The sequence below is a fragment of the Dermacentor silvarum genome, chromosome 6, assembly GCF_013339745.2.
Source record: "Dermacentor silvarum isolate Dsil-2018 chromosome 6, BIME_Dsil_1.4, whole genome shotgun sequence".
Lineage (NCBI taxonomy): Eukaryota > Metazoa > Arthropoda > Arachnida > Ixodida > Ixodidae > Dermacentor > Dermacentor silvarum.
This window is the reverse complement of record NC_051159.1, coordinates 97,485,531-97,512,160: the sequence shown is the minus strand read 5'-3', so window position 1 is coordinate 97,512,160 and position 26,630 is coordinate 97,485,531. Positions and strand designations below refer to the sequence as shown.

The 26,630-nt window shown below is 46.8% G+C and overlaps 1 protein-coding gene across 1 annotated transcript in view; it reads right to left on the bottom strand.

The window, feature by feature from the left end:
• Window positions 1–26,630, bottom strand: part of LOC119456795 (ATP-binding cassette sub-family A member 17-like) — a 59,381-nt gene that overhangs the window by 6,115 nt on the left and 26,636 nt on the right. Inside the window, exons 5-19 of the mRNA XM_049669077.1 lie at window positions 25,833–26,120; window positions 23,242–23,473; window positions 22,294–22,482; window positions 17,807–17,988; window positions 16,463–16,585; window positions 15,879–15,993; window positions 14,346–14,521; window positions 13,704–13,859; window positions 11,889–12,359; window positions 9,780–9,956; window positions 8,632–8,967; window positions 6,590–6,787; window positions 3,828–4,134; window positions 2,434–2,559; window positions 1,023–1,409 (exon numbers count right to left, since the gene is read on the bottom strand). Of these exons, the coding sequence (XP_049525034.1) occupies window positions 1,023–1,409; window positions 2,434–2,559; window positions 3,828–4,134; window positions 6,590–6,787; window positions 8,632–8,967; window positions 9,780–9,956; window positions 11,889–12,359; window positions 13,704–13,859; window positions 14,346–14,521; window positions 15,879–15,993; window positions 16,463–16,585; window positions 17,807–17,988; window positions 22,294–22,482; window positions 23,242–23,473; window positions 25,833–26,120 (3,463 nt within the window). The remainder of the gene's footprint in view (window positions 1–1,022; window positions 1,410–2,433; window positions 2,560–3,827; window positions 4,135–6,589; window positions 6,788–8,631; window positions 8,968–9,779; window positions 9,957–11,888; window positions 12,360–13,703; window positions 13,860–14,345; window positions 14,522–15,878; window positions 15,994–16,462; window positions 16,586–17,806; window positions 17,989–22,293; window positions 22,483–23,241; window positions 23,474–25,832; window positions 26,121–26,630) is intronic.

Here is a 26,630-nt window from a genome sequence, read left to right as displayed (position 1 = left end):
ATACACAGATTGTCTAACATTACTTGCCGAGGATACATCACGACAGCAGCATGCAAAATATCAGGTCAAGAAGCGCCCTATCCACATAAACTGCATGAAGCGACTAGCTCTTATAACTTGTGACTTCTAATTAAGCTTTAGGAGTGTCAAAGTAAAAAAGAAGCGTGTGTGTGAAGCGTGGGAACCCAGTCACGTGATAAAGAGAGAGGGGATGAGTGCGCTTAAAACACACACACACACACACACACACACACACACACACACACACACACACACACACACACACACACACACACACACACACACCACACACACACACACACACACACACACACACACACACACACACACACACACACACACACACACACACACACACACACACACACACACACACACACACACACACACACACACACACACACACACACACACACACACACACACACACACACACACACACACACACACACACACACACACACACACACACACACACACACACACACACACACACACACACACACACACACACACACACACACACACATATATATATATATATATATATATATATATATACTCGCACGGGCACGACATGTGTCGAATGCGCTCCTGACCGACAGTTTGTACAATGTGGTGAACGCGGTTCAAATCACAGATTCGCGACATCAAAGATGTGCGACGTAATGCTGACGCATTTCTCCGCATGTACCGCTGAATTGCCACTGAATTGATTTGAAGCTTACCTGCAATGTCGACTATAAACACTACACTTTTGTGTGCTTTTCTGATAGCCTGTTTACTCATGCTACCGCGGCACGCTCCCGTTGTTGCGGCAGTTTAAAGAGAAGAAAAAAAAAGATCAAGAAAACAGTTAAGTGTAACCGTCCCCTGTGCGCTGAAGAACATCGGGTGATCAAACCCTTTGTAGAAGTTTGTGTGGTCGCCAATGCGTAGACACAGGTAAGTCGCGCTAATCAAACTGACAGACAAATGACTGTGCACATGTTGCTCCATACCGCTGCAGCAGTGCTTGAGCGAGATCGTGTGTTCGAGCTCGACGCTCTTGCAGGCGATGGCGAGGATCTCTTCGGTGGCCTGGCAGATTTGGTTTTCGTACTGCAGGCGCTGCAGCTGCGATATGCCGCGCGTGAGCGTAAATGTGGGCACGCTGCGGAGCAGGATGTCAAGCGCCTGCGGCACCAACGAGAGCAGCCGCGCCTCGGCCACGGTCTGCGTGAAGTGGACGATCACTGTCTCCAGGGCACCCACCAGCCCTGCGGAAATATACACGAGGTCACCTGCCGAGTCGGAGCGCAAATCATCGTCATTGTGGCACGAAGTCATTGTAATAAACATAGAGAGAAGAGTGTCCAAGATAAGGTAGCCATGTATGAAATGTCCTCCTGGTTGGTCGTCATTGCAATGCGTGTTTTCCGTATGTCATCTACATGAGAAGTTAGGTACTAAGCTCAATATGGAACGAACCAGCTAATCATTGTGGTACTGAATATGACCGCCACTTATTGATGGCTGTACAAACCCTATCATACGATGCTCACAAGCACTTTATAGAACAGGACACCATTAACTATTCGCCAACTTTTCGCTAAAGAATGCGATAAATGCTATGAAAAGAACGTGAGCAACATCAGAACCGCTTGACCGGGCAACTTGTTTTAGGTAATTTGAATCGAGACAGCAAACAAGTGCGCAACCTGCATAGTGTCTGCATGGTGGCGCGTCTTTATCATTTTTGCTACTGAAGAACGAACTCATAGTACCACGAAGTCGCAATGAATTAGCTATGAAACGGGTGACTTGCTGCTATCGGTGCCTTAAAGTTAGCGCGCTTCGCTTGTGTGTTCTAGCGTCGCGTGCGTTAAGCTTGCAATACAGCGAACGTTAAAAGAACTTGCAAAGAACTTGGAGTCACCGATTATACTTCTATAAGATTCAGTTAAAATCAGACGAAGTAAAAACTTTGTGTACTGTTCGCTAGGAGCGAACTCACAGTACCACGAAGTCGCAATTAATTACCATTGAAGCGGGTGACTCTTGCTTTGGTCGGTGCCGTCATGTTAGCGCGCTTTGGTTGTGTATGCTAGCGGCGCGTGCGTTAAACTTGCAATACAGCGAACGTTCAAAGACCTTCCAAAGTATGAAGCATGAAGTATGAAGCAGAGTGCATAAGTTTTCTGTGCAGAAGCAGTGATGCAACGAGGGATTTGCCTAAAACATGCCGGATGCACGAGAAAAAATAAATGAGTGGTGATTTAGTGGTAAATGCGTGAGAATTAAGTGCGTGAGCATTACGTCTCATTGACAACAAACGTGGACAATACATGGGTGCATCTATACCTGCATATGTACCCATCGCAGTAACGCCGTCTCGAAGCACGAGGGGCGAGAACAAAGGAGCAAACGCACCGACAAAGAAGAGGAACATGACCATCATGGAGAGGGCGAATGAGCTGTCTCTGAATAGCGTGGACGCCACGTAGCAGAAAGGCACCATGGAGATGCCATGCGCCACGAAGAGTAGGACCAGCATCGCTGCAAGAGAGTGGCAAAAGTGTGCGACTCATATTGGGACTGCACCAAGGTTCACATTCTACCGCAATATATTGTGACATCATTGCTCGACCGTATACAACTATAGCCAAATGCACCAACTAATACCCTGAAATTGACGACCATGCACGAGACAACTGCAGCAAAGTATTCCAAGGAGCATCTCGTTTCAGGGATGTTTACCGTAAAGCGCTAAAGACGTGTTATGTCCAAACATCGCAGTCCAGGTTGCTCTCAGGGGGCACATAGCGCTGGTGACACCTGCGTACCCACTTGACCTAGCATCAAACGAAGGCAACGGTACATTGGCCTACGGCGCATGACAGGCTTTGTATGCGGTAGGGTCTCTGCCAAGTTCACTCAGGTCACATTTTTGAAATAATTGCTCACTATAACCTGTGTTGCGTGTTGCGTTAAAAAATCGCCGCACATGGTTCCAACTACGCCGCGTCTGCCTAAATAAATTTCTACGTTTTATATCCATCCGGAAAGGGAAATCGGCCTTGGGCCAGAACCTGATTGTTCACGTTAACACCGATAGCCGTCCCTCGTGCCTGCAAGGGGCTTCACAGAAATGAAATTGCGCCAATTAACAATTGGTTTATTGATTGATTGTTAGGGTATTAACATCCGAAAGGCAAAACGTTATCATAGACGCTGTGGTGGACGGTTCAGGGTGAAACATCCGCTCAAATATTTTATTTGCACCCTATTAGAATGCGGCCATGGCACTTTAAATATAACTGAGGACCTCACCCTCAGAAATAGTACATTATAGCCACTGGGGAGCTCGAGAGCACCGAGCTGCTTGGATTTGGCAGTGGACCTGCGACTGGCGCCAAATTGCAGTGGCGGAATCAGAGCGGGTAATCAAGTGCGCATTGCATGTACGGCTTTCAAGTGCAGAGCAACGCGTCCACATTCGTCACTATGACAGAGGTACATAATCAGAATTAGTCTAGCGTTTACTCAATATCTTTTCATTCCGACCCACTGCACTGATTTTGCTTGAGATATCTCGGCTGCTCCTTGAGGAATCTTGGCTCGACAGGTGATCCCGATGTGCCACTGAAATACATAGCCGGCACTCCCAGTCTACCAGTGGGACAGTGCCGCTCCAATAAAAGGGCATTGAATGTTGCTCCTGAACTGCTCCGAATCTTCCACATCAGAATTCGCCGCGAGAGGCTCAAAGGCGATTTGCGCATCGAGAAGTCAACTTGGCCGACAGCGAGGAGGGCTGTTGTCACCTATGTACTCGGCTTTGTGGAAGTATCTGTGGCTGAAGCAGATGATGGGCACGAAGATCACGGCACAGGAGGCGGCCATCAGGGTGTCGAAGATGAAGTTGCTGAGCCAGTAGACGGCGCCGGACACGCCTGTCATCATCTGCAGGTGCTTGAACTTGGAGCGGCGCTCGGCAAGCGGGTACACCACAAAGCTGGCCGCGTGGAAGCACAGCGCCAGCGGTGTGAATATGCCCATGAGCACTTCAACGAGCAGGGTGTCGGCGCTGAGTGGTACGCCGGCGAAAAAAATCTTGCTCTGTAGCAGCACCTGCAGGTAGTAGTGTCAATTACCAACCATTGCGCGGTCATTTCAATGGAGATGAAGGGGTGGAAGTGTTGCACGAGAAATGCGAAAGAACTTACGGCTCTTGCAGAGCAAACTGTTGCTTCGGATATACTATGTCACACTTGGGAGGGGCCACATAGGCAGTGCTAATATTCTACTACAGAAATGTGCTTTGCGAACGACCAAACAACAAGCAACTAGACAAATGAACATTAAGTACTCCGGTCAACGTGCGAAGACAAAGTCGTGGTCTGCGCTCGTTGTGCTACGGTTTCAAAAGCAGGCGCATGTTTTCTTCGTTTACTTGCCTCATTATATGTGAGAAAACTGTGATGTAAAGTTTATTATGGAAGAAGGAAGCCTTGCAATGCCAAGGAATATTTAGTCGTGCTGCCATGGCATGTTTGAGATGAAATACGTTTAGGGCAAGCCGGGCCTTTTATACCACGGAACGCTCGTGGTGTCGCAATGCCACTTAAGAAACTCGCTAGATGGCGGCGCCAGATTAACCACCTGGTAGTGTTTTCACGAACTCCACGGGGACGGTCACGTAACCCCAGTATTACGTGGCGACACTGTATGCGAGTCTACTAAAGGGCGCTGTGTTATCATGGGTATATATATATATATATATATATATATATATATATATATATATATATATATGAAAGTTTCGGCTTGTCTTGAACGTGGTTTTTTTTTTAAATGGTCACGCCTACGCAAATAAAGCATTACTGAAACCAGATCCTCACAATTCATGGTTCTCCCGAAGCATATTTTCGCGTGATACGTCTTTCAGTTCGTTCAGCATAGGGGGTCGCTTGCTAAAACTACATGTAATGAAAACACGCAATACTGTTATCGCGGATATCTTTGCAACCCTGCTACCCACGCGCCTTACTTTGGTATCGTTGTATAGAGGAGAGAAGCCATTACTTATATGGCTTCTCTAGATACTATATTGTAATATTTTACATGATATTGTTATTTGCCATACACAATTGTCTATCTTGCGCAATCGGAGCTAAATTTAGCGCCTCGCTCGGCAGTTTAGAGAGGCATAGCTCGGCAGAACGTTTCTCGATCCGAGCGGGCATGATCACGTCTGAGAGAGCTCTCTCAGTAATAGTATATATATATATATATATATATATATATAATCCATCAAACTCAAACCTGTGCTCATTAGGAGTTAAAAGGCTTACAAGTATGCAAATTGTTCCAGAAATGTGACCGTTGCTTGGCTATGGCGCCTCGGCGCTTAACACGTAGGGTCCAGAAATGGCGCGAAGAGACTCGAGCGGCCAGGCAGAGGGATACCGATTCGCGCCAGCCATCTATGACTACGGCGGACTCACTGTGAATAGGCAGCGAGCGCGATTTCAAGATTACACCGTAGGAACCCCACTAGCTTAATCAGAAGTTAACCATTGGTAATGCGTAATGGTAATGCGTAATGCATGCGTAAAGATAATGCATTGGTAATGCGTGAATAAATGTCACTTGTATATTTGGTTACGTTATTTCTGTACCTATAGTTCCTGTGCACTTTTAGCAGCACGCACAAGAGGTTCCACGTAACCCACTGCGGCTGCGTCTCCGATGCAGTATTTATACTTTGTTAATTATATTATTTTTTATGTTGTGGGTATTTCACCTAACTTATAGCATGCTTCAAGAAAAAAAATACGGTGGTAGAGAGTGCTGTGCAACTGTTGCGATCACACTCATTCCCGAAACAAATGTCTACCTTAAAACTTGAATTACTGAACTATAACTAATTGCATAGATTATCGAAGTATAATTATAACCCATAAACTAATCGCAATACAATATATACTATCAGCAACTAGGAATGACTGCGAAAATTAACAATGGTATCAATTGCGTAAGATTTATGCCACTTTTTAAACCTTTTTAAAGCTTCATATTTAATATAAGTGAAAAAAGAAACCTACGATTGACAACGAAGAACATTAAGCGCGGACGTCATCCTTCCATTTAAATTTAGTTACCTATACAGGTAGGAATTTTTCCATTTGGCATAATCATGCACCCTAGTGAGCCTAGCGCGAGTAATTATGCCTTACTAATAATCCGCAATGTTACCATCGCACATGCTATTCTACCACCAACTAAACTATTGCGGTAAACGGAGCACTGGTCGCCAAACTCGACAAACGTCCCGGCTCTTCGTCAATGTTGTCAGTCTGGGGGCGAATTCTCAAAGCCTTTCACTCGTGAGTAGTACATGTTTGCGATGGGCCGGCCGGCCATCACTAATGTCTGACGTCATGATTGACCGGTATCTGCCCCGACCAGTTGTAGCGTAACAACTTTTACTTTTTTTTTCCGGAATGAAGGTCCTGAAGCTTACCACTTACTAAGTTCTACGGGGACCTCGCCACAAGATCATGCCCTGTTGGCAACCCTGTACCTGCAAGTCCTGCTTCTCGCTGTCGCCATTGTCGCCGCTGCTGTGGCGCTCAGCGGCCGTCTCGTTGTTGTACGGGTGGTTGTAGAGGAGGAAGCGCGCCGTTGGCCTGCGCGTGATGTTGCGCAGGATCGCCGAGTGGTACAGGTTGACGATGAGTGGCGCTGCATGCGGGCACTGGCCGTTGAACCACAGCACGGGCTGGCGACAAAGACGGAACGGCAGTCCAGCTCAGTCTGCAGCTGCCATAGTCGCTTTCCCTTAACTACTACTCGTAAAATTGCCATCGCTCAAAACGCCTTCCGCTAATTGTGTGAAATTCACGAGGCAGTTAATCTGTGCACGCTGTACAATATTAACCTACGGGGCAGAAGCGCAAAGGCCAACAACGATTGTTGACCGCCAATTAGGTCAGCCACGTATACGCGTGGAAGAATGCCGTGAAGAAATGAACGTCCGTGCGCACCGAAACACGGCGACAGTGCGGCCGCGGTGCATGCAATGTTTTCCGGGGTGAGCCGTCATGATTACTTACATCCCTTCCCTGTTTTGTTCGGGAAATGTGCGGAAAGGGTTTGCATTCTAGAATTCATGACTGGCAGATCCCGACAAGCACGCACTTTACGTATAGTGAGAAATTGTACTAGTTGGCTTCCGTTCATCTTGAACATGAACGAACGCAAGATGAACAAACGCACTTTCAGTTCTCGGAATCAGTGGTTTGCTTTTGCTGTCCTGGCCCTTATTGCTGTTTGCGTTTGCTCGCCTGTACTTGAACAACACTTCGTAGAAACCTTCTGACCTGGGCGTCACGCATAATTATCTAGAAATGCAGACGCTCCCAATGCAAAATATGTTTGGTTAAATAATGGAGAGATTAAATTGCTAGGCGTCGCCGAAGTCTCCGACTACGCAGGCTGTCAGCCATCCAAAATGGCGGAGTCTCATGCGACACCTAAGCCACGTTTGCGGGAGGCTTCGTTGAGCATCGGGTAACCCTGCGTCTTTAAGTGAAGTACTCTCTGGTTCACTCGAAGTGTTAGCATGCTAAAGAGCAACAAGGATGCTTTGATAAAATGTACCCTATCTGGCTATACTATAAATATGTACCCTGACCATAATCCGGTGACAGCACAAGTCTAAATCTAGAAATTTCGCAGGGTGTAGACTATGTATGTGCGCGGACCGTACATGATTTCATTTTCTAAGATAGGAGGCGCGTTAGACAAAACCAAGGCCAGACTGCGCCCGCAAATTTTTGTCCGGGCTAAATCACCCAGCGAAATCAGCTCCGCAATCATTGTCGCTGTGAACGAGCATTGTTTCCAGCTCATACTGGCACCTGGTTTCCAAATGCGCAACGCATTTATAGGTGACCTCATATATGGGCAAAACATAAGTGGTCATGGCCCCGAAATGACGAAGAGCTTTCACCGCATTGTTCAAGCTCAGTGTAGTCGAGCGTGTGTAAGAACTAAAGATTCTGAAGGTGACGAAGACAGTCAGGAACCGTTCGTCAAATTTGACATGCTTAACTTTTGTTCTGAGAGCCCCGACTAGAACGATTTTTACGGCTTTTATAATTGACTCCTGTATATGCAGCCTAATGCAGGACTCATGCTTTTACTGGTTGACAATAAATTTTTGCTTACCTAGTGTACACTATTCGCAGACAAGCGACAGAACCCACTTTCAGTTGGAGTTCGTCCTTGCGGACTCTACGCCAGGTGCGGACTATAGCACCAAAAATACGGTGATTGATGGAGTTCCCGGTAATACTTGTAACCCCCCCTCTGCCTACCCTCCTCAATATTCCTAGTTGACTTTAATGTGACCTGTTAACTCAGAGGTTAATACAAGAGCGTTTTCGCGTTTCATCCCATGGAAATGTGGTCGCTTTAGACAGTATTGAACCCCGCAACGTCGTGGTGAGCCGCATGAGCCAGGCGTGAGGCACCATGGCTGGTCAATAAGCGCGTGGCAGGAATGATCGAACCCGACGTAGAAAAGAACGTGCGCAAAACAGCCAGCGATAAGGTACAAACCGTAGCGTTTTCTACGAGGACGGTGCCAAAGAGCATACGGTAGTTGTAAGACCTCGGGTATTCGACGGCGTACTCTAGGAGGCGCGTGTTGGTGTGCTCGGCGCCGATGTCGACTAGATGGACTTCCTCTTCGGCGAAAAGCTTCATGAGGTGGCGTACCACGGGGTCGGTGCTACTATTGGCGGCGATGAAGCCCTGCGCCGGCACGTGCAGATGCCTGACTGAGTAAAACAGACGGTCCTTGTAGAAGTCGGCCGACAAGATCTCATCCTCGGTGAACAGGTGTTGCAAATAGGTCGCCATCAGAAGCACGCACATGGGAACCACCCAACGGACCTGCGGCGAGGGCGAGTGTACATAGCGTCTAAGTGTTCGTCACCTGTCAAATGGGCTGCCGAAAACTGTGAGCTAAAGGAGAACAAAATGTGGTGGGGGTGTGGAGGCAGTCACGCGCTGACTGGGCTACGTATGCATTGTAAAGGGAGAGAAAGAGAAATAGAGATTGTGGAGACGAACATGCGCTATCTTCCGCAGCCCTTTAGGAAACACGGATCAGCGCCTTTGAGAAAAGACGGGGTATATAGGAGAGAAGAAAGGGAAGGTCGTCACGTTCTCAGGACCCATGGCTGACGGGGGCAGGCAGGGGGCGCAAATTACAGATTCGACACCAGCCCTGTATCCCCCAGAAACACGAGAAGGTGTTTCAAAGTGGAGCTCGGGTGCTGACCGAAGAAGAGAGATTGCGACGCCGAGGAGCGAAAGGCTTAGCAAGAAAATTAGAGGGAGGGGGGGGGGGGGCTCACCGACGCTTCACCGTCAGCGCTTTTCAAGACGAAGAGACATGGACGCAGCATAGGCCGTGAGTGTCAATTAAGCGCCGACCGAAGCTAAACCGTTCATACTTATATGCGGTTTGTTGGACGGGTTGTTCCGACTAACCTTTCCCCGTTCTGAGGCGTTGAAACACCGCGACACTACGTTCACTCAGCCTAATGGACTAGCGTTTAATTCGCCCGACGGGTCAAAATCGCGTCGTCTGCATCTTAAACGCGACCTATAGCCAGGTTTGTGCAAGCATCACACGTTACTTTCTGGACAGTACAGACATGCTTGACACGCGAGAGAGACTCTGGGTGTGGTCAACGTACAACGGGTGGATGCCAGTCCCGGAGCCAGACGTAGAAGCGCTTCTTGAGTAGCCATGCCAGTTGGCGTGGGCACGTCCTCCTTTCAGGGGCGCTGAGGGGCTTGTACACGTAGTTCTGGTCGCTCAGCCGCGGAGTTTCAGTGTCGACGCCCGTGTGGAAGCTTGGGTCGTGGGTCACCTATAGATACCCATTGACAGCAGTCGCTAGGTTATATGACCCCATTCGGATTATTGCAAGTGCACAACACAGTAGAGAGCCTCTAGTTCTCTGATTGTTGAACGCATAGGTGGCACGTTTTAAAGATAACATTTCATGGACAAGCCGGGTAAGCGCGCAACGTCTCAACTCAAAGGAATAAATTATTTTCTCTCATGGAACAAAAAGCATTTCGAAAAAGGCAGTGTGGATATAGTCGCTTCATTTCTTTGCTTAGCATTTTAATAGGAATGTTGCGGCTGAACATAGGCCACTTGGTTATTTTTTCGCAACTTTAACCAGTTACATTTTCATGCACTTGTTTTCAAAATTGCGAATCATTTCCGCCATCGGTTGCAATCCTTTAACCACGAAATGGCATTGCAATGACTTTACCCGCTGTGGCATCTCAGTGACTATGGGGTCATGCTGCTGAGCGCGAGGTCACGGGTTTCATTCCGGCCGCAACGGCCGCACTTCGATGGAGGCGAAATGCAGAAATACTCGTGTGTTTAGATTTAGGTGCAAGTTAAAGAACCGCAGGTGATACAAATTATTCCGCATGACCCCTAGATCGTGATTTTGGAACAAACAACACGATAAATATTTTATTTCGTTGCAGTGACTTTGTAAAGAGTACAAATTTATAATTTGTTCCAAACATGGTTCATTTTGCACTTTTATGTCTTTGTGAACACATAAAAATACAATAATGGACATTCCATTTATGTAAATCAACAACTTGAACTATAGTAAGCCGGGAAGAAAACTGCACTTTATCACTCAACAATTTTAAAGCGAAGCTTTCTATATGTGTCTCACTGATTCGTCCATGAGCGCCGAAAACGCACTGCAGGAAAGCCAACTTAAAAATGAAGCTATCTGCGCACACAACAGATCAACGGCTGCGCATTTGCGCACACAATAGAACAACTACGCACGACATACGTATCGGGAACACTACAGTTTACATTCGCAGTTGTGCCGATAAGGGCAACGGGAACTTCAACGGCACGCTACCTAGATGAAATTTATATATCTGCATTGAATTACGTGCGCCACGCAAAGCATTCCTGGTCGTAACCATGGGTCACCTGCGGGTGCAGCGCACGGCAGAAGAGGCTGCCCCCCCCCCTCCCTCTCGCGCTGCCTTCCCGCTTTCTTGCTTTCGTGTGGGAGATTAAGTGGCAAGTTCCCCTTACGCCCGATTGCGAGATGCGCCTTTGGTGCCGGAGCACAGCGTCGCCCCGCCTTCCTCCCTCGCATACCCCCACGACCTTTCGCGCGACGGTCGCGTTTGCTTTCGGCCGTGCGTTCGCTCTCCGTGATAGCGCCCGCGTTCCCCGCGCTCTTTCGTTCGCGCATACGGCGCGCGACGACGATTTTATCGCCCGTGGAATCTATACGGAACCTCATGGCAAAGGCGATGCCGACGGCAGAAATCCGGTTGAAGTGTCCATATAATTGCTATCGCAATAATAAAGGCTATGCAACTTAACGAAATGTGTCTTCATTCAACTTCATCGTTCGAAAAATACAATCCCAAACAAGCAATCAAATCACATATGCATCGCATCGGGTCGCTCAGCATGTCTTGGGTTCATTGCGAGGTCGTTGGCTTTGGACTTTGACCTTGATTCAGTTTGCATGGGACAAAACTTGGCGTTCAACCATCTTTTCTTTGAGAAAGGGGATTTGATTTTTTACCCTTCACGTTGCTACACTAATCGGCTCGCATTTCTGCACATTCGGTGACGAATTCCCAAAGATTTTTTGTCCGTAAGTGTTCTTTGCCATTGGACAGCTGTCTCCGCTAATAATGCGTTCATCCTCATGAATGTCTATAATTTTGTCTTGCGAACAATCGTTGCGTAAACATGTTTTTTTTTTAAATACGGGCCATGAGGAACGCACCTTGTCCAAAACCTCCTCGAGGGACGACATGGCGACGCTCATTGCTCCTATCTTGAGGTTCTCCCGCTCACGGTCCAGTTCCTTGAACATGGCCGTCAGGCGTCGGCTGCCCGGGTTGACCCCTACCGCGTACTGGACCTCAAAGTTCGAGTCCTGCTTGAGGACCGCATGTGGGACGTGGCGCCGAAGCAGTGCCTCGATGGCGGCCGCGTCGCATCCGGGTTCCTTGGTGATGCGGATGCTGTAGCCTGCGCGGAAGCGCTCTCGAAGGAAGTCCGGGGAGCCGCAGCACCACAGCAGTCCCTTGTTCATGATTCCGATCTTGTCGGCCAGCACGTCGGCCTCGTGCAGGTTCTGCGTGGTCAGCAGGATGCAGCAGTGGCGCCTCGCCTTGAGCAGTAGTTCCCACACCTCGCGCTGACTGTGCGGGTCCATGGTGGCCGTCGGCTCGTCGAAGACCATGATCTTGCACTGAAACAGCATCCCCCGCATATTTTCCAATAGACCCAGTTTCCAATAGCGCACTTGGAAGCCGAGTGCCAGCCGCATGTATAGAATAATTTGTCAGTCGCTACAGCGCCGCGCGTGACTCTTGCTTATTTTCTACCGGGCTAACCGGCCGGAATGCATAATCAAAGTATATCGAAGCTTTTTTGGGCACACGTTCAAGAAACCAGGGGTGTCGAAATAAACCCGGAGCCCTCGATTACGGCGGCGAAGAAGCAGCTTTGTACAAAAAGTTAACTAGGTTCCCTGGCAAAATGAAAGATAGGATAATATTTGACGTTTCGAAGCGCATGCGGTTTTTTTTTTTTTTTTTTGCTCAGAATGCCTCCTTCGGGAACTTGTACGGGTCCCGATAAGTCAAGTAATATTTTCCATTTGGTCACTGACCATAATTTCTCACTTTTTGTAACGTGGTACACCTGAAAAATCAAGTTTTTGTTCAACTCTTGACTATAAGCCATGGTTTGATTGAAACGTTCCATGCACAATGACCACTCAGATCTGGTTTGTTCGTAGTCTGCGCCATACTAACAACGCTGATCTAGTACGTAAACGAAGATTCTTTCCGTGGTAGCGGCAACACTTCGTCAAATGCCCCAGTAGTGAAACTACGTCCGTAATAGCTGAACATTTGCGTCCTAATCCGCCAGCGCAATTGCATATTTAAGCTCGATTGTTTCATCATATCGTACGCGCAGCAGTTGTGTCATGTGACAGTTGGAGGACGGCGCGACGCTAATGACGCTGTTACACGCACTGCCCATTATGTGTGTTTGGTGTCTCCTCGCACTTTTTCACAAATGTAAAGGAAATGTAAAAAAATGTCGGCGACTTTAATCTTTCACCGATTACAATTTTCAGTTTCGCTAGAAGCGGCGCGGACTGAATTTGGTGGGCAGTACAAGAAATGTCACGTACATGTTGATGCAAAGGGACCTAATTTTTACCTTCAAGCTATTGTATTCTATTTTGCGCAAAATCTAAAAGAATACTGCGTCATTGTAGTATATTATCACCTTTGCTTTTGTGACCTTCCGGCCAAATCCTCACTTTGGATTCGGTACAGTGAACAACTCAACAGGAATCGTTTTTTCAAGGCATTCGCAATGAATTGGAGTGCGCAATGTACAACTTTTTTTTTTTTTTGCCAAGATAGCCGAAGGATTCCAATTCCATCAATTTGTAGGCAATTATGGTGTAGCGCGTCCACGCGGGTTCAGATTTCCACACACGCTTTCATGCTAGGAATCGGAAATAAATACCTCAGCATCAGAAAGGGTAGCTTTCTCTGGTGTTATTTCAGCTCACCTTAGACGCAACCAGGAGCGCAATGGCTACGCACAGCAGTCGCTTCATTCCGTCCGACAGGGTCGAGGGCCGGTAGCTCATGTACGCGGACATCTGGATGTCCGTGAGCAGCAGGTTGATCTCCGGTCGAATCTTGTTCATACCCAGTCCCTTGAGCTGCGGTACAGCGTACGTCGAGACATGGTTTACAACCAGGCATTGACCACGAGAGTCAGTTAAACCGTACTTCAGCCGATAACACTGCTTTTATACTGAACGCGAGTGTTTTTTTTTTCCCCGAGAGGAGGCATGAGTGCAGAATTTGTTATCAAGCGAAGACATCACAGGCACGATGGAGGTGTTACCAGTGTTGTACATTTTCTTATAGGTATGCTTTCTTGGTTGGGCGCTGCCTGTACGAGATAGACCTTTCCGTAAAGAATTGCCCAAAACTCTGTTATAGACGGCAGAACAGTTTTTTTTTCGACGGAGCAGTAAGAATGAAACAAATAAATGCTAAACAATGCTAAACAATGCTCAATACGCGACTGTCGGCGCTGTGGCACAACACAGGGCTGACTGGTTTGCTCCTCCCATTCCGTCTCATCTCACGGCACAACATGCCGGTGTTACAAAATCAGAGCACTGCCTGGAGGGCCTCACCATGGCAAAGAAGAGCAGGTGTTCCTCGACGGTAAGCTCCTCGAAGAGCACGTCTTTAGCGGGACAGTATGCGATGCGCTCGCGGGCCTCCTCCGTGTGCAGCACCACATCGTAGTTGTCCACAATTATCTGACCGCTCGATGGATGCACTAGGCCTGCGCGGATAGGTTCGGGAACTTCTCAAGCAACGCTCCTGTGAGAAGTCAATTGCAGGATGACTGTAAAGCCTGAAACACACAGCCATCATCGGCTTCGTCCCGTCCCGTCACCGTCAAGGCACCGGCGTCCGCCAGAAGACGGCGCTTCCTCGCCTGTTTTCTCTCAAATACAGGATGCCGGCGACGTTGGCCGATGCTCTTAACGTTGGCGAAGTCCCATTTTTAAAAAGAAACCAGCAAGGAAATGCTCTCTCCTGACAGACGCCGATGACGTGAGGAGACGCAACAAATGAAAGCTGTGTGTATCGGGCATATGTTAAAAAGAAGCTTTAGTTCGGGAGTTACTATCTAAATCATTTGAACGAAGAAATTTTCGCGGCAACCACGGCACATAATTTGTGGAGTTGCGTTGCGTTTAAAAGAAAAAGCTAAAGTTCAACAACTGTAGTAGGTGGATTTTCAATTTATGGCATGACTTTTTTGACAAGCTTCCAATCTCACAAACTTCAGAAAACGAAAAGTTCTCGTTTACGACTTACTCGATAGCAAAAAAAACAAAAAAAAAAAACGATATCACATCTGTAAATTCCAGCCTAGTAAAATATCTGAAGTGAGCAAATTGATGTAGTATACACCACTCTGAGATGTACCACTAACTTGTGAGTAGGACTCATGCTAAACTGCCGTACGAATTTTAACAATTTCGCGTAATCTGTAAGCTCATATATTGCAATGGCCAGCTTTACATGCTCAAGGGATGCAGTTTTCAGTACTGAGCTATGTGGTTTCAGGTACAACGTTACGGATTTGTAAACATTGCTTTTCTTTTCTTAGTACTTACCAATTTACAGTATTTTTCTTTGGAAATGCAAGTTGAAAAATTCAAATTGTGCTTTATAGTATTGCTAAAATCTCAAATGAAACAAATTCAAATTGTTCCAGCGGTTGTTTTGAAAATATTTATGCGTTTAACATGTATCTGAATAAGGAAACAAGAGTTGGCCATACGCTAAATCCTCCTCTTAAGCTTCGTATACTCACTTCTGTCTCAGCGAGAGGGTTAAGGGTATACTTCTGAAGTATACCTGACATTTCAAGAGGTACTAGAAAAAACTGAAGCGCCTGAATTTCAATATTTTAACAACATAATCTCCAGCGCTATGTCGTAAAACTTACCTTGTATGCTAACGGCACATACGTGGCACGATAGCTTGGTAATGATAAATTTCCGCGCACGCCTTCGTGGTATAATCGCCTCTCACCAACTGTCGAGAACGCTGTAACCGAGTCACGAGATGCATCGCGGTGGGGAGCAACCACTCTTGGAATAGTTCCACTCAGGGAGAATGAAGAAACTGCAGTGAAAGGAACGTGCCTGTAACCATCTTGATCATAGTTGATTTACCGGATCCGCCTGGACCGAGAAGCACGGTGATCTGGTGGCGGAAGATTTTCAGGTTGATGTGTTGCAACAGAAAGTTGCGATAGAACTGCAAGAAATTGCGAATAGGTAGGTTATGTATACGAATGTATAATTATATATAGATGACAACACTAGAAAACAGTCATTAGTGCTCTCCTAATTTACACCGAAGGTGAAAGTTTGCTTGGCTTTTGAGCAACTCATGACCTGAGATTGTATGTGTAAGTGAAGCGCCGTGGAATAACCTGTGCAGTTTAGGCCTTTCGTATTAGTCTTTAGCGTTGATGTCTGTATCGCAAGGCTTGAGGCACCAAGGTGACCCGAAGCATGTCATAGATTATCAGATGAATCTCGCAGTGCAATCCTCTCTTTTAGAAGCAAGCACAATTTTCGTAGTTGCACCATCGATTCTTTGCTGTATGCCTGGCTTTAAATCGTGTCGTACCGTTCGCGCACAAGTGCGAAGAGATGCTCACCAAGGACCTCCTTGATTCTCACTAGGTACACACCTAGTGCAACAACAAGCTATTCTGTACCTTTTTGAGATTGGTGACTTGTATGGCAGGAATGAGATCTTCTGGGTCCGATTCGAACAATGTTGGGTCCGCGTTTAACCGGCTCTTGACATTCTTCGTGGGCTGAGGAATCCAGTAGCTTTTCTGTGGGCGCAGAAAGGCAACAACAACACGACAAGTTGGATAAGTGCATTAGCGCGCATTGTCGGCTACCTCGTGCATGCTGATGTCAGGTGTGGCTATACGCCCTAACGTGGTCAGGATATTTTTGTGCAACATTCTGTATTACGTGGTGGAGAAAATGATTAGTATACAACAATGCCATTGCTTTTACTGGTGTGCTGCGAATATTGCAATGAAGCTAATATGAATGAAGCGCGACATTCCGTAAACAGGCTTTCCCACACAACTACTTCGACCTAACCACGATGGCCGACCTCGGCTTAGAATCGTAATGAGGGTGTCAACATGCGGGCTGCTGACACCATTCCCAATGCCTTCCCTCCCTCGCACCATCAAAGCTTTGAAAACGCGTATCTCCGGTTTAACAGTGCTACTAGCTGGAACGTGGCCATCTTAGTTAGTGCTAGTTAGCTGTGTGGGAAAGCCTGCTAACGAAATTTCGCGTATCGTCCATTGGCTCTTAATATGCCGGTTTAGACGCGCCATAGACAATAGCTTATGGTTTATGCCCGGTGAAGCGCCATCCTCGTAAAAATAGGGTAATACAAAAGATGGTGCTGTCCATTCGTGAAGAAAACTGTGGTGCATAAAAATTGATTGATATTACTGAAAAGCAAACTGATAAGCTTGTCCTCGATTCACGTGAATAAGGCATTAGATTCGGCAAAACTAAGTTTATAGTATAAATATTAACTGTACTGAAACCATGGCTGAGCAGAAAATGGCTTTTGCAGAATAGAGACTTGACAGTTTTTTTTAGTTAGCAATTAGGGCATACGGTTCTCGTTATTTTCTTAGGGTATTCTATTGACGAAGACATGTTGTCTGATAAGCGCCTGCGGAATGATAAGATTAGCTCCTCTGAACGATACCGATTACTCAGAAAAAGCTCGTGCGGCCCTTAGCGACGATTTATGCTAATCCTGCATACCATACGGGACCCTGTTATCCCTCTGCAATCTGCGACCAGAATAATTACCCTTGTATTAATTTGTTGAATATGGACATTAAGAGGCCCACGAATTTTCTTCAGTTTACGTTAAAATAGTGAGCAAATTGTAAATGTAATCCGTTTAGCGTCCAGCGCCGTTGTTGAGTAGTTGATACCAATGAAGAATGCTGGCGAAAAAGGGCCATGAAGGCATGGGCGGCGTCGAATATTATGGTGTGCAATGTTCGTACCAGGAAAGGAAACCATGGTGGCTTGTGGATGCCCGGACCCCAGGGTATGATGTTGTCCATGTACCAGATCAGGAACACCATCAGGAAGCAGGTGCACACGTTAACCATCAGCAGGTGCGACAGACTCACGTTGTCTAGTGTAGAGGCCGCGTCATCCATGTTGCTCCAGTTTACACCTCCACCTGTTGGCCGAAATTTTACCTTCAGAGAATTGTAGGAAAACTTGCAACTGTAACAAAAATTAAAATATATTGCACTAAAGCTACTGCTTTCGTTCAGTCAATCTAGAATAACAGAAATATGGAGGAGTTATTTGAAATAATGTTAACGAAAACGTTCTACACCTTTTATAGAAGGTCGTGGGGGAAGTTGCGTTTTATGTCACTCTGCCGTACTTTGCCTGGTGTCACTTTCTGTAAGAATAATTGGCATAGGCTAGTCTGTTTGAAAACAAGAGAACAGACATTGCGCAATATGTCTTGGCATCGCGCTTTAGCGTTTCGTGTTTGACGGTGTTGTAACACTATTCAAGTAGTCTCGCATTTCCTTGAGTTAAGATTTCACGGCGTTTTGAAGCGAGCTTTCTCATATCAATCCTGTGATAATCTTCCGCTTGATTGTTAGTTTCGTCTTCGTGTTTATGTTTATTTGAAAAACATACCACTTTATTACCAACCAAATACAACGTATATGTTTGAAAAAAGTTTTTGAAGTTTATGGCACTAAACTAAAAAAATGAACACTAACCCGATTTTTCACTTAAATCCCATTGTAAGGCGTTAGCTTGTATTGGTGTCCTAATACGCTACAACGTCTTCACAAAGCTTCAACAAACTCGGGAACTTGTACAAGTAAACTTGTAAAGTCAAAGGAAGCGACAACATTACTGGGAACATGTCAAAAGTAGACACACAGATGGTCGTGTTTATGAATCTTGACTTGTTCTTTGGAGTGCATTTTTTACAATCCAATTATATACACGTCAGACGCGCTACACTAGGCCGTTGAAATCTATGTTCACAATAATAAATTTTGCGTTTGTATGACAAGAATTCACCGTTGAGACTCGAAGGCATTTTTAGGCTACACCACTCGCTAGGTTTGCGAAGTCTTCAGACCTTTGGCCCAACGGCAATTTTCGATCATATGAAACGTTGAAAGGCAATCGTTCAAGTTCGTAAAAGTAACTTCTTGTTGTCATGTAGAAATTCATCCCTGGTGCCGGATAGAATAAAACTTGTATTTCGTCGTGAAAGAAAGAGCATCAGAAAATTTCAAAATGCATGCGAGCAACAAGCATAACGCTACATAACTGCGCGTAAAGTATTTACAGAAATTGTCACCGTCATTTAACGAGTGCAAAGCGAACGACCTGAGCGTAGGCTTTTCGCGTGAGACGAGATCTTTAATTTGTGGGCAAGATTTTTGCGCGATTCCCGTAACATAAGCATCAACGTTACCTAAATAATAACTTAATAATTTAACACTGATTTTTCGTTTAATGATTGCTGCAGGGGGTGTAGTAAATTATAGAATTTTATTTCTGCCTGTTTTGAAGGAAGTTAAAGGCTAAATCTACAGTTCATATTTCGATGCGGAACTATGCGCCTTCAATTTTTCATTTGAATACAACAAGGTAACAAAACAGCAGTCATCTAATGAAAACCTCTATCTTATTCCCATGTAAATAATTAGGCACATAGGAGGCAAAACATTTTTTCTTTATTTCCAAGCACTATAAATAAATTACAAGCACTTGCCTGCCTGCACGTATATATAACGAGGAAATACGCGCATCATTTGCTTAATGGGCCGCCGTGGAATTGTCGAGTGAAACCGAGCTACCATAATGGAATGAATGCCCCCCCCCCCCCCCCCCCCCCCCCCGACCCCTCCTGTTATAGTCGGCTTTTGGTGAACGCCTGTCGCAAGCGTGCCGCCAAAAGTCAAACTGGTGTATAGAGCCTCCGCGTGATGGCGGCACTTGTCCGCTTGACAGCGTCTTCGAACTTCGGAGTTTCTCGTCACAGCTGTACAGATATGCCATGCAGCAACACTTCGCCGCCGTGGAAAAGCAGACCTCTCTCTCGACTATCTTCTCTCTTCGTCACTTATTAAGAAGAAGTTTATTTCATCTTTAAACATACGTCAGTAACAAGAATATAAAGGAGGAGGTCCCCTAGTCGATGACTATAGATTGGGACCTCTTTCCTTAATATAGCAACGCTAACTGGATTTATATTGCCACCTTTGAGAAAATGACGTAATATGAAAAACGTTGGCGCTTGCCCGATTGTCATTCATCTGAATTCATTGACGCATGACTTAGTTGTTCGTATATTATCCCACTTCCTTGCCCCGCTTGAAATTATTACTTTAACAGTAGTATTATAGTAACTGCTCTTAACTCTAAGCATTGTGCTCTAGAATACAGAAGGCGTACTGGGTCAAGGAAAGATATCTTTTCCAAATTTAAAAGTTGGAGATGTCCCAGTTTGCATGAAGACTCGAACAGGTCTTAAAGCGAGAGAGAGAGAGAGAGAACTTTATTCAGGAGAAATATGGGGGCCGGAGGGTGGGTCCTCAGTCCGCGCCGCGCCTGGTAGAGGAGGCTCAATTGGGTCTTCAGGTCACTCTGGACGAGAATGGCTGCCCAGGGCTCCCTAGAAGAATTTTGTACTAAGTGGATTTACTTTGAATTTTGGGGCCGTGATTTGCACTCCCATGTGAGGTGGGGCGAGGATGACCTCCCCCCACACCAGAGGCATGGAATGGCATACCTGGTTTGCCAGATGGCATGCCACCGCCCCAGACGTGGGTAGGTGTTTGTCTGGATTTTTCTCTATAGCCCAACCTACTCCGCTGTTAGTTAAAGCGAATCTTTCTTTGCTGTTTCTTCGGCGTTTGGCTTTCGTTGTCGGTTCCTCATTGAATATGTAATATTTGCAGATAGACAACATTGGGACACTGGGAATGTGCCCATAATCGGCCAATATTGGCCAATTTTCCTGAATGGACTTTATCAATTACGCTAATTGTATTTAGATAGGTGTCGTACTTCCACTGCATATAACTTTCATCAGTGCTCTGCAGCCCTCTAAAAACATCATACATCGCCTACGCCCTCGCGACGCATACAGCTAACAGCCATGGGATGTTAGCTGTCGCCGATTGCTCATGCAGTTTGCTACTGCTGATACCTCGTTACCTGAAGATTTAGATTCTAACATTGCGTTGGATCTGCGTTCTTGGGTCATTCCTGTACTCAAAAAGAAACGAATATTTGACAGTTCCGAAAAGTGAAATCTCGATAGGAATACCAATGGAGTAGTTAAGATTATCCAATTCGCATTCGAAATTTCGAACATTCGCCGTCCCCTATTAGTTATTTAAACTGCATTAATGAGTGATGTGATAACCGGCAAAAGTGCGCGAAATTTGCGCTCCCATAATACACACAGTTCAACAATCGTAGTGATTATAGCACTGCAATAAAAAAAAAATTAAGCCGGCTCCACGCTTGTGAAATCTGATGAAGCAGCGGAGCTCTGCAGGCGTGGGTGTATACTGTAGTGGGTATGACGCTCGCCTTCGGACCGTGAGTGCCCGGGTTCAAATCCCGCCTCGCCAGTAAAGTTTATAGTTTTTTCTCTCTCTCTCTCTCTTGTTTCTCTTTCTCTCTCTCTCTCCTTTATCTTTCTTTCTCCCTCTCTCCTTCCTTTCTATTTTTCTCTCTCATTTTCTCTTTCTCTCGCCCATAGAGTTACAATCGTTACAATAACCCATAGCGTTACAAGTTGTGTTACAATCGTCGGTACAATGCAACCATAGTGGTTCCCATAAATGCATGTTCAGCAAGCGTGGGCGTATAGCGCAGTGGCTATGCCTTCAGGACCGTGTGTACCCGGATTCGAATCCCGCCTCGCCAAGAAAGTTCATTTTGTTTTATTTATTTATTTCTCTCGCTCTATGTCTGTCTTTCTTTCCCTCTCTGCACCTGCTCTCTCGCCAGTCTCCGACCATCTGTGGCTGGCGCTGATCAACGCTCGGCACGGTTCTACCTCGGCCTTAAACAGCTCCGCTGTTAAAAACCTCGGCTTGGATTCGAAAATGTACCAGTACGCCAGAATGAGCCCCGAGCAACAATTGTTTCTTAAGCCAAGATAGTGTCATCAACTCTTAATAGCAAAATTACAAAAGAGGACTCCACGTTTATAGCTTTGATTTCCCCGAAGCTGGCAATCCTGTGTTAATCGGGAAACTTTTGAGATGTTCGGTGCCTCGAATTTCACTGAGGCTCCTGCCTATGACGAATTCTATAACTTAAGGAGCTGAAAGCGTACCGCCTCATAAAAGCTACTTATACCAAGAAAGACAAGGCGAGCGATTGTCTTTGAGCTTAGTTCGCTTAGGTTGACCAACTAGCTCAACAGTGTATTCTTGTGAGGCCAGTTTCGCAGCCTAAACAAGTTATTCGCTGATCTTACGGAATCTCTCGAAGCGCTCGATGACCATGAAGGCCCAGTGCAAGCCCATGCCTGGCGACATGGATGTAATTATCTTGGAGGCGCGGCTACGCAGGTAGTAGCCACGGCCTAGTGGGTTCTGCAGCATCAGGTATGGCAAGGCGATGCTGCAGATCCAGTATATCATCGAGAAGATGATCGAGAGTCGGCCTGCGTGAATAATTCGACAGACCACTCGTCATAACGCTGAACAATCTTAAAGCGATGCTCTAAAGGAAATAGCTAGCGGAAATTACTAAGCTGTTGCAGGCAACAGAGATGAGGGTTGTGCCTTTTCAATGTACGCAGAAATTTATCTTGCGAGAAAGCTAAGTAAAAATAGAAGGCTGGCATCGACACAACCTTCCTCTTGCCGAAAGGTCTCCGTGCAATAACATTTCACATGACGCAGTCTGACAATCACTCAATGGTGTAGTGAGTACAACGGTACGGGTGTGACAAAAAATGCCGATGGCGAGCTGCTCTTCCGATAAAAGTATTACAAATGCTAAGAATGTCTGCGGAGACTAATGTGTTAGTAGAGAAAGATTTCTGATTTATGTCGAGTTGAGATTTGGGTATAGTTAGTGTATCCCATAAGTACTTAAGATAGCAGAACATGAAACCACAAGAGAGTCGAATTATTTCATGACCACTAAAATTAAACATCTTTCTAGTCAGGTAGTTCAATTTTTATGCGCATTTGTCAACTTCTGCTCTTCTGTTACGTTCACGGCTTAGAAGCCGATCGAAACTTCATAGGAACTCTTTTTATGGCCACAGGCTTAAACCAAACACCTATGTCCCTGCTTCAGTGTTTCTTAATAAGCATTTACTGGTTGCGGTAAGTAGCGTCTGATATGTGAGAAACACGATTGATCAATTCATGCACTGAATAATCAATATAGGTTCTCTGATTAGTCGACTCACTGCTGGTGAGCAGGACCGAGACGAACATGGCGTGTAGGATGGTGAGGCTGTTGAAGGCGATGAGCACGACGAAGATGAGCAGCGGGTCCGAGTAGCTGAGCGCTGGCGTGGAGCCCAACACAAAGAGAAAGAGCATACAGACGCAGCTGAGCAGTAGTGTGGAGAACGATGCGCTCAGGAAATGGCTCCCCCAGTAGACGAACTCACTCGTGCCGGCAATGCTCAGAAGCTCCTGCATCGGTAGCGCATGGTTCGACACGCTCGGAATCAGGTCGGAGGCTCATGCGTAGTCGTCCAAAAACCGACGAGTCACATCGTCCTCAAGATTGGGTGTAAGCGCACACGGGCGCACATCGCACACAATGTGCTTCTTGGGAACATCATGCGACATGGTGCACAAAACACAGAAGATTAAGAGGACAAATCAATGAGCCTGTCTTCTGGTGGCTAGTACTTTAGGTGCCAAGTCACATCAGCTAACCGTACAAACTCGCTGAATAGCAAACAGATTTAGGTGGGCGAGTTGCTTCATTATTTTCAATTTTTTTACATATTCACCATTCACCTTTTTATATTCCACCTATTTTTCGCCATATTTGGCTTGAAAAGGTTTGATCCGCCTTTTGCATGTCTCGAGTGCGCATGCGCTGTACCCTAGCGGCGAGCGCCGGAAACGTTTTGTACGGCGTCGGTGGTTCGTGCAGCTGACGACGCAAGTCGTCGAGGACGCGAACTCTTTATTGTCGGAGCTGTGCCGGTCGACGACGTGGTATTTGCGCTGTGTTTCGGTAGAAACTTCAGCTGTTCACAGCGATATTCGGTTAACGTCCGGTACATCACAATATATGCCGACACGACACCGATGTCGGTCAGAAGTCGACCTCACGCCGGCGCCAATGCTCGGCCGGCTGTAGTTGTCATACTGTGCCAGTGGGAGACCTGTATTGTCATACAAGTATGACGAAGAAGCGACCGACGACGCGACCGACGACAGCGAGTGATCGCAGTGTGATAAGCTTTCGTGCCGACGACGCCGACAAAGCCAGTGTGTTGATCGCCGTGCGAGCGGCCACCGAGTGAGAACATTGCACCGAAAACGTGAATATCGCCGCAAATGCGCTCGTGTATGTACTTATTGACACTCAAATTGAGTAGAAACGTGATTTCGACGCTGATATGCAGGATTTCCAGCCCTTTCCAGCCCTCTACATAAAGTTTGAGGCGGTGTCGATCTCGTTCAGGCAGCTTCATTAGCCCTAACACAGCCTACGAGTTAGTCCGCTACCGGGGGACCTGAAATATAGGAAAAGCAAGTACGAGAAAGGAAACTGGTTATATAGCTCGGTCCTGACCTTACCGACTTGAAGTGATCCACGATGCACACACAGACAGTGGGAAGCGGCGACACGGCGCAGTGCTAAATACCGCGGTACAGGCACCGTTTTTGAACGAAGGAGGCTGTCGGTCACAGTCGCCGGCGCTTCCATGAACGAAGTGCAACTACGGAGAGTGTGCTTTTTATGCTGCCATATTTAGTAGTTACCGAAAACATACTTTGCCTCTTATGCTGAAAAAATGATGGCCCTTTCGATACTGCATCGTAAGCAACAACACCGCTCGTGCCACGCGAGTACGGCAGGCATCGGTGTTTTCGCGTGCCAGTCCGGCTAGGTGGTCGTTGTCGCCGTTTTCGATGTGCCCGGGACGTTCATATGCCTTCTCGTCTCAGTGTGATCGCTTCTGATATGTACAAGTGTTCACATATGCTTTGAACATTTCCTCATTATTTCGTGTGAGCGGTGCACGGTTTCTACTGTACTTGAAGCGAACAGCGAGCGGTGGCCGTACGCATGCCGATGTAAACAAATGCGCCGTTCTTGCGTTGCATAAACACTCTGGGCGCAGTGTCGCCCCTTCAAAGAGCTATGGCTACTGTTGTCAAGACTCAGCTATAAACGCAGTTTTTATCATCCTATTAGTATGATCAGTGCAGGTATAACAGTGGCAAATGCATGAACTCGGCTGCTATATACAATACGGCTAACCTCCGCTGAGCGGAATCGACCCCAGCTTAAACTTGATGTGGGTGGCTGGCGAGTGCTGCACGTTCGTGCATTTCAACTTGCGAGGCATGTTTGGACTCATATTCGATACGAATAAATATGAATAGCAGGAATACAAGCGTAGGCGCTGTGTCAATCGCGTTACAGTGCGATGTATCCGTTCAGAGGCACATCGCACGGTGACTAGTTTTGTCGGCGTAGCTGCACGAAATCCCGTCATCATATTTCGACGACTTGCAGTTGTAAGTCGCACCAGAGTCAATGCCGGCCTAGGCATTCTGTCCAATAAGCGGCCACTCACCCAGAACAAAAATTACGACTGGCAAATGCACAAACCCATTTGAGCTCGCTTCTTGCTGCGTGCTTCTTTCTGCGTCCCGCGGGGTCCCGACGCTGTACTTATTGTTTCTCGCGAAGCCCGCTAAGGTGGCGCCACAGCGCAATGCAGAAGGCGGATTGGCTGAGCCTTCTATTCTGCTTTGGGGAAAGTTTCACAGCTAACTCAACTGTCTACACTGTTAGGCGTACCCGCATTCCGGAGCACTTCTCAGCGGTGATCTTGGCGACGACTGATGCGAATGGGAGCAGAAAACCGACGCCGAAGTGGAACACCATTCGGCTGTAAGTGCTGTTGAAGCCCTCGGGGAAGTAAGCCGGGTACGGAAAGCGCTGCAGCAGCAGTTGGTCCGGCTCAGTCGTCGCCTCGCCGAACATGGTCACCAAAATTTGGTGCAGCATGTGGTGCTCCAGAGAGTACTGCAGGGGCAGTAAGGCGTTCATCTCGCCCGTGGAGTACACGCTCTGCGGGCCGGGTTTCTGAGGAAGTTCGAATGAACAAAGGCAGCTCTCAACGCTTCCCGGTATACCAGGGGGATCTTTTAATACGACGCAGTTCAGTAAAGATATAAAGATGACTGTTAATCCGATTCACTTTTGGTTGCGGCGGACATGGCAAGCATCACGTCGACTGAGAAGTCAGCGCAGGCGAAAGCAGGTCATGGGCAGAGCCTGCAGGGGCCTCTTGTGCTGCTACTGCGTCATGCAATCGCTGCGCCGTGTTTCGGCGCACTCTATTCGAGCTCGGCCGTTAGTCCGGCCAGCTTTCGCAAGAGACACGGGGAAGGTGGGAGATGGAAATTCAAGATGAGCAAAACGAGAAGAATGTGAAAGCAGGAGGCTTTCACCTTGTTCTCGGTTTGCTCATCGTCTTTAAGGAAACGCTATATCTCGTGGTCCACAAATGACTGCAACAGAAATCTACATTCGACCCTCGTTTACTAATGCTTGCTAAATAGCTCTCCTATCGAAGATTACGCCTCGCTGTAC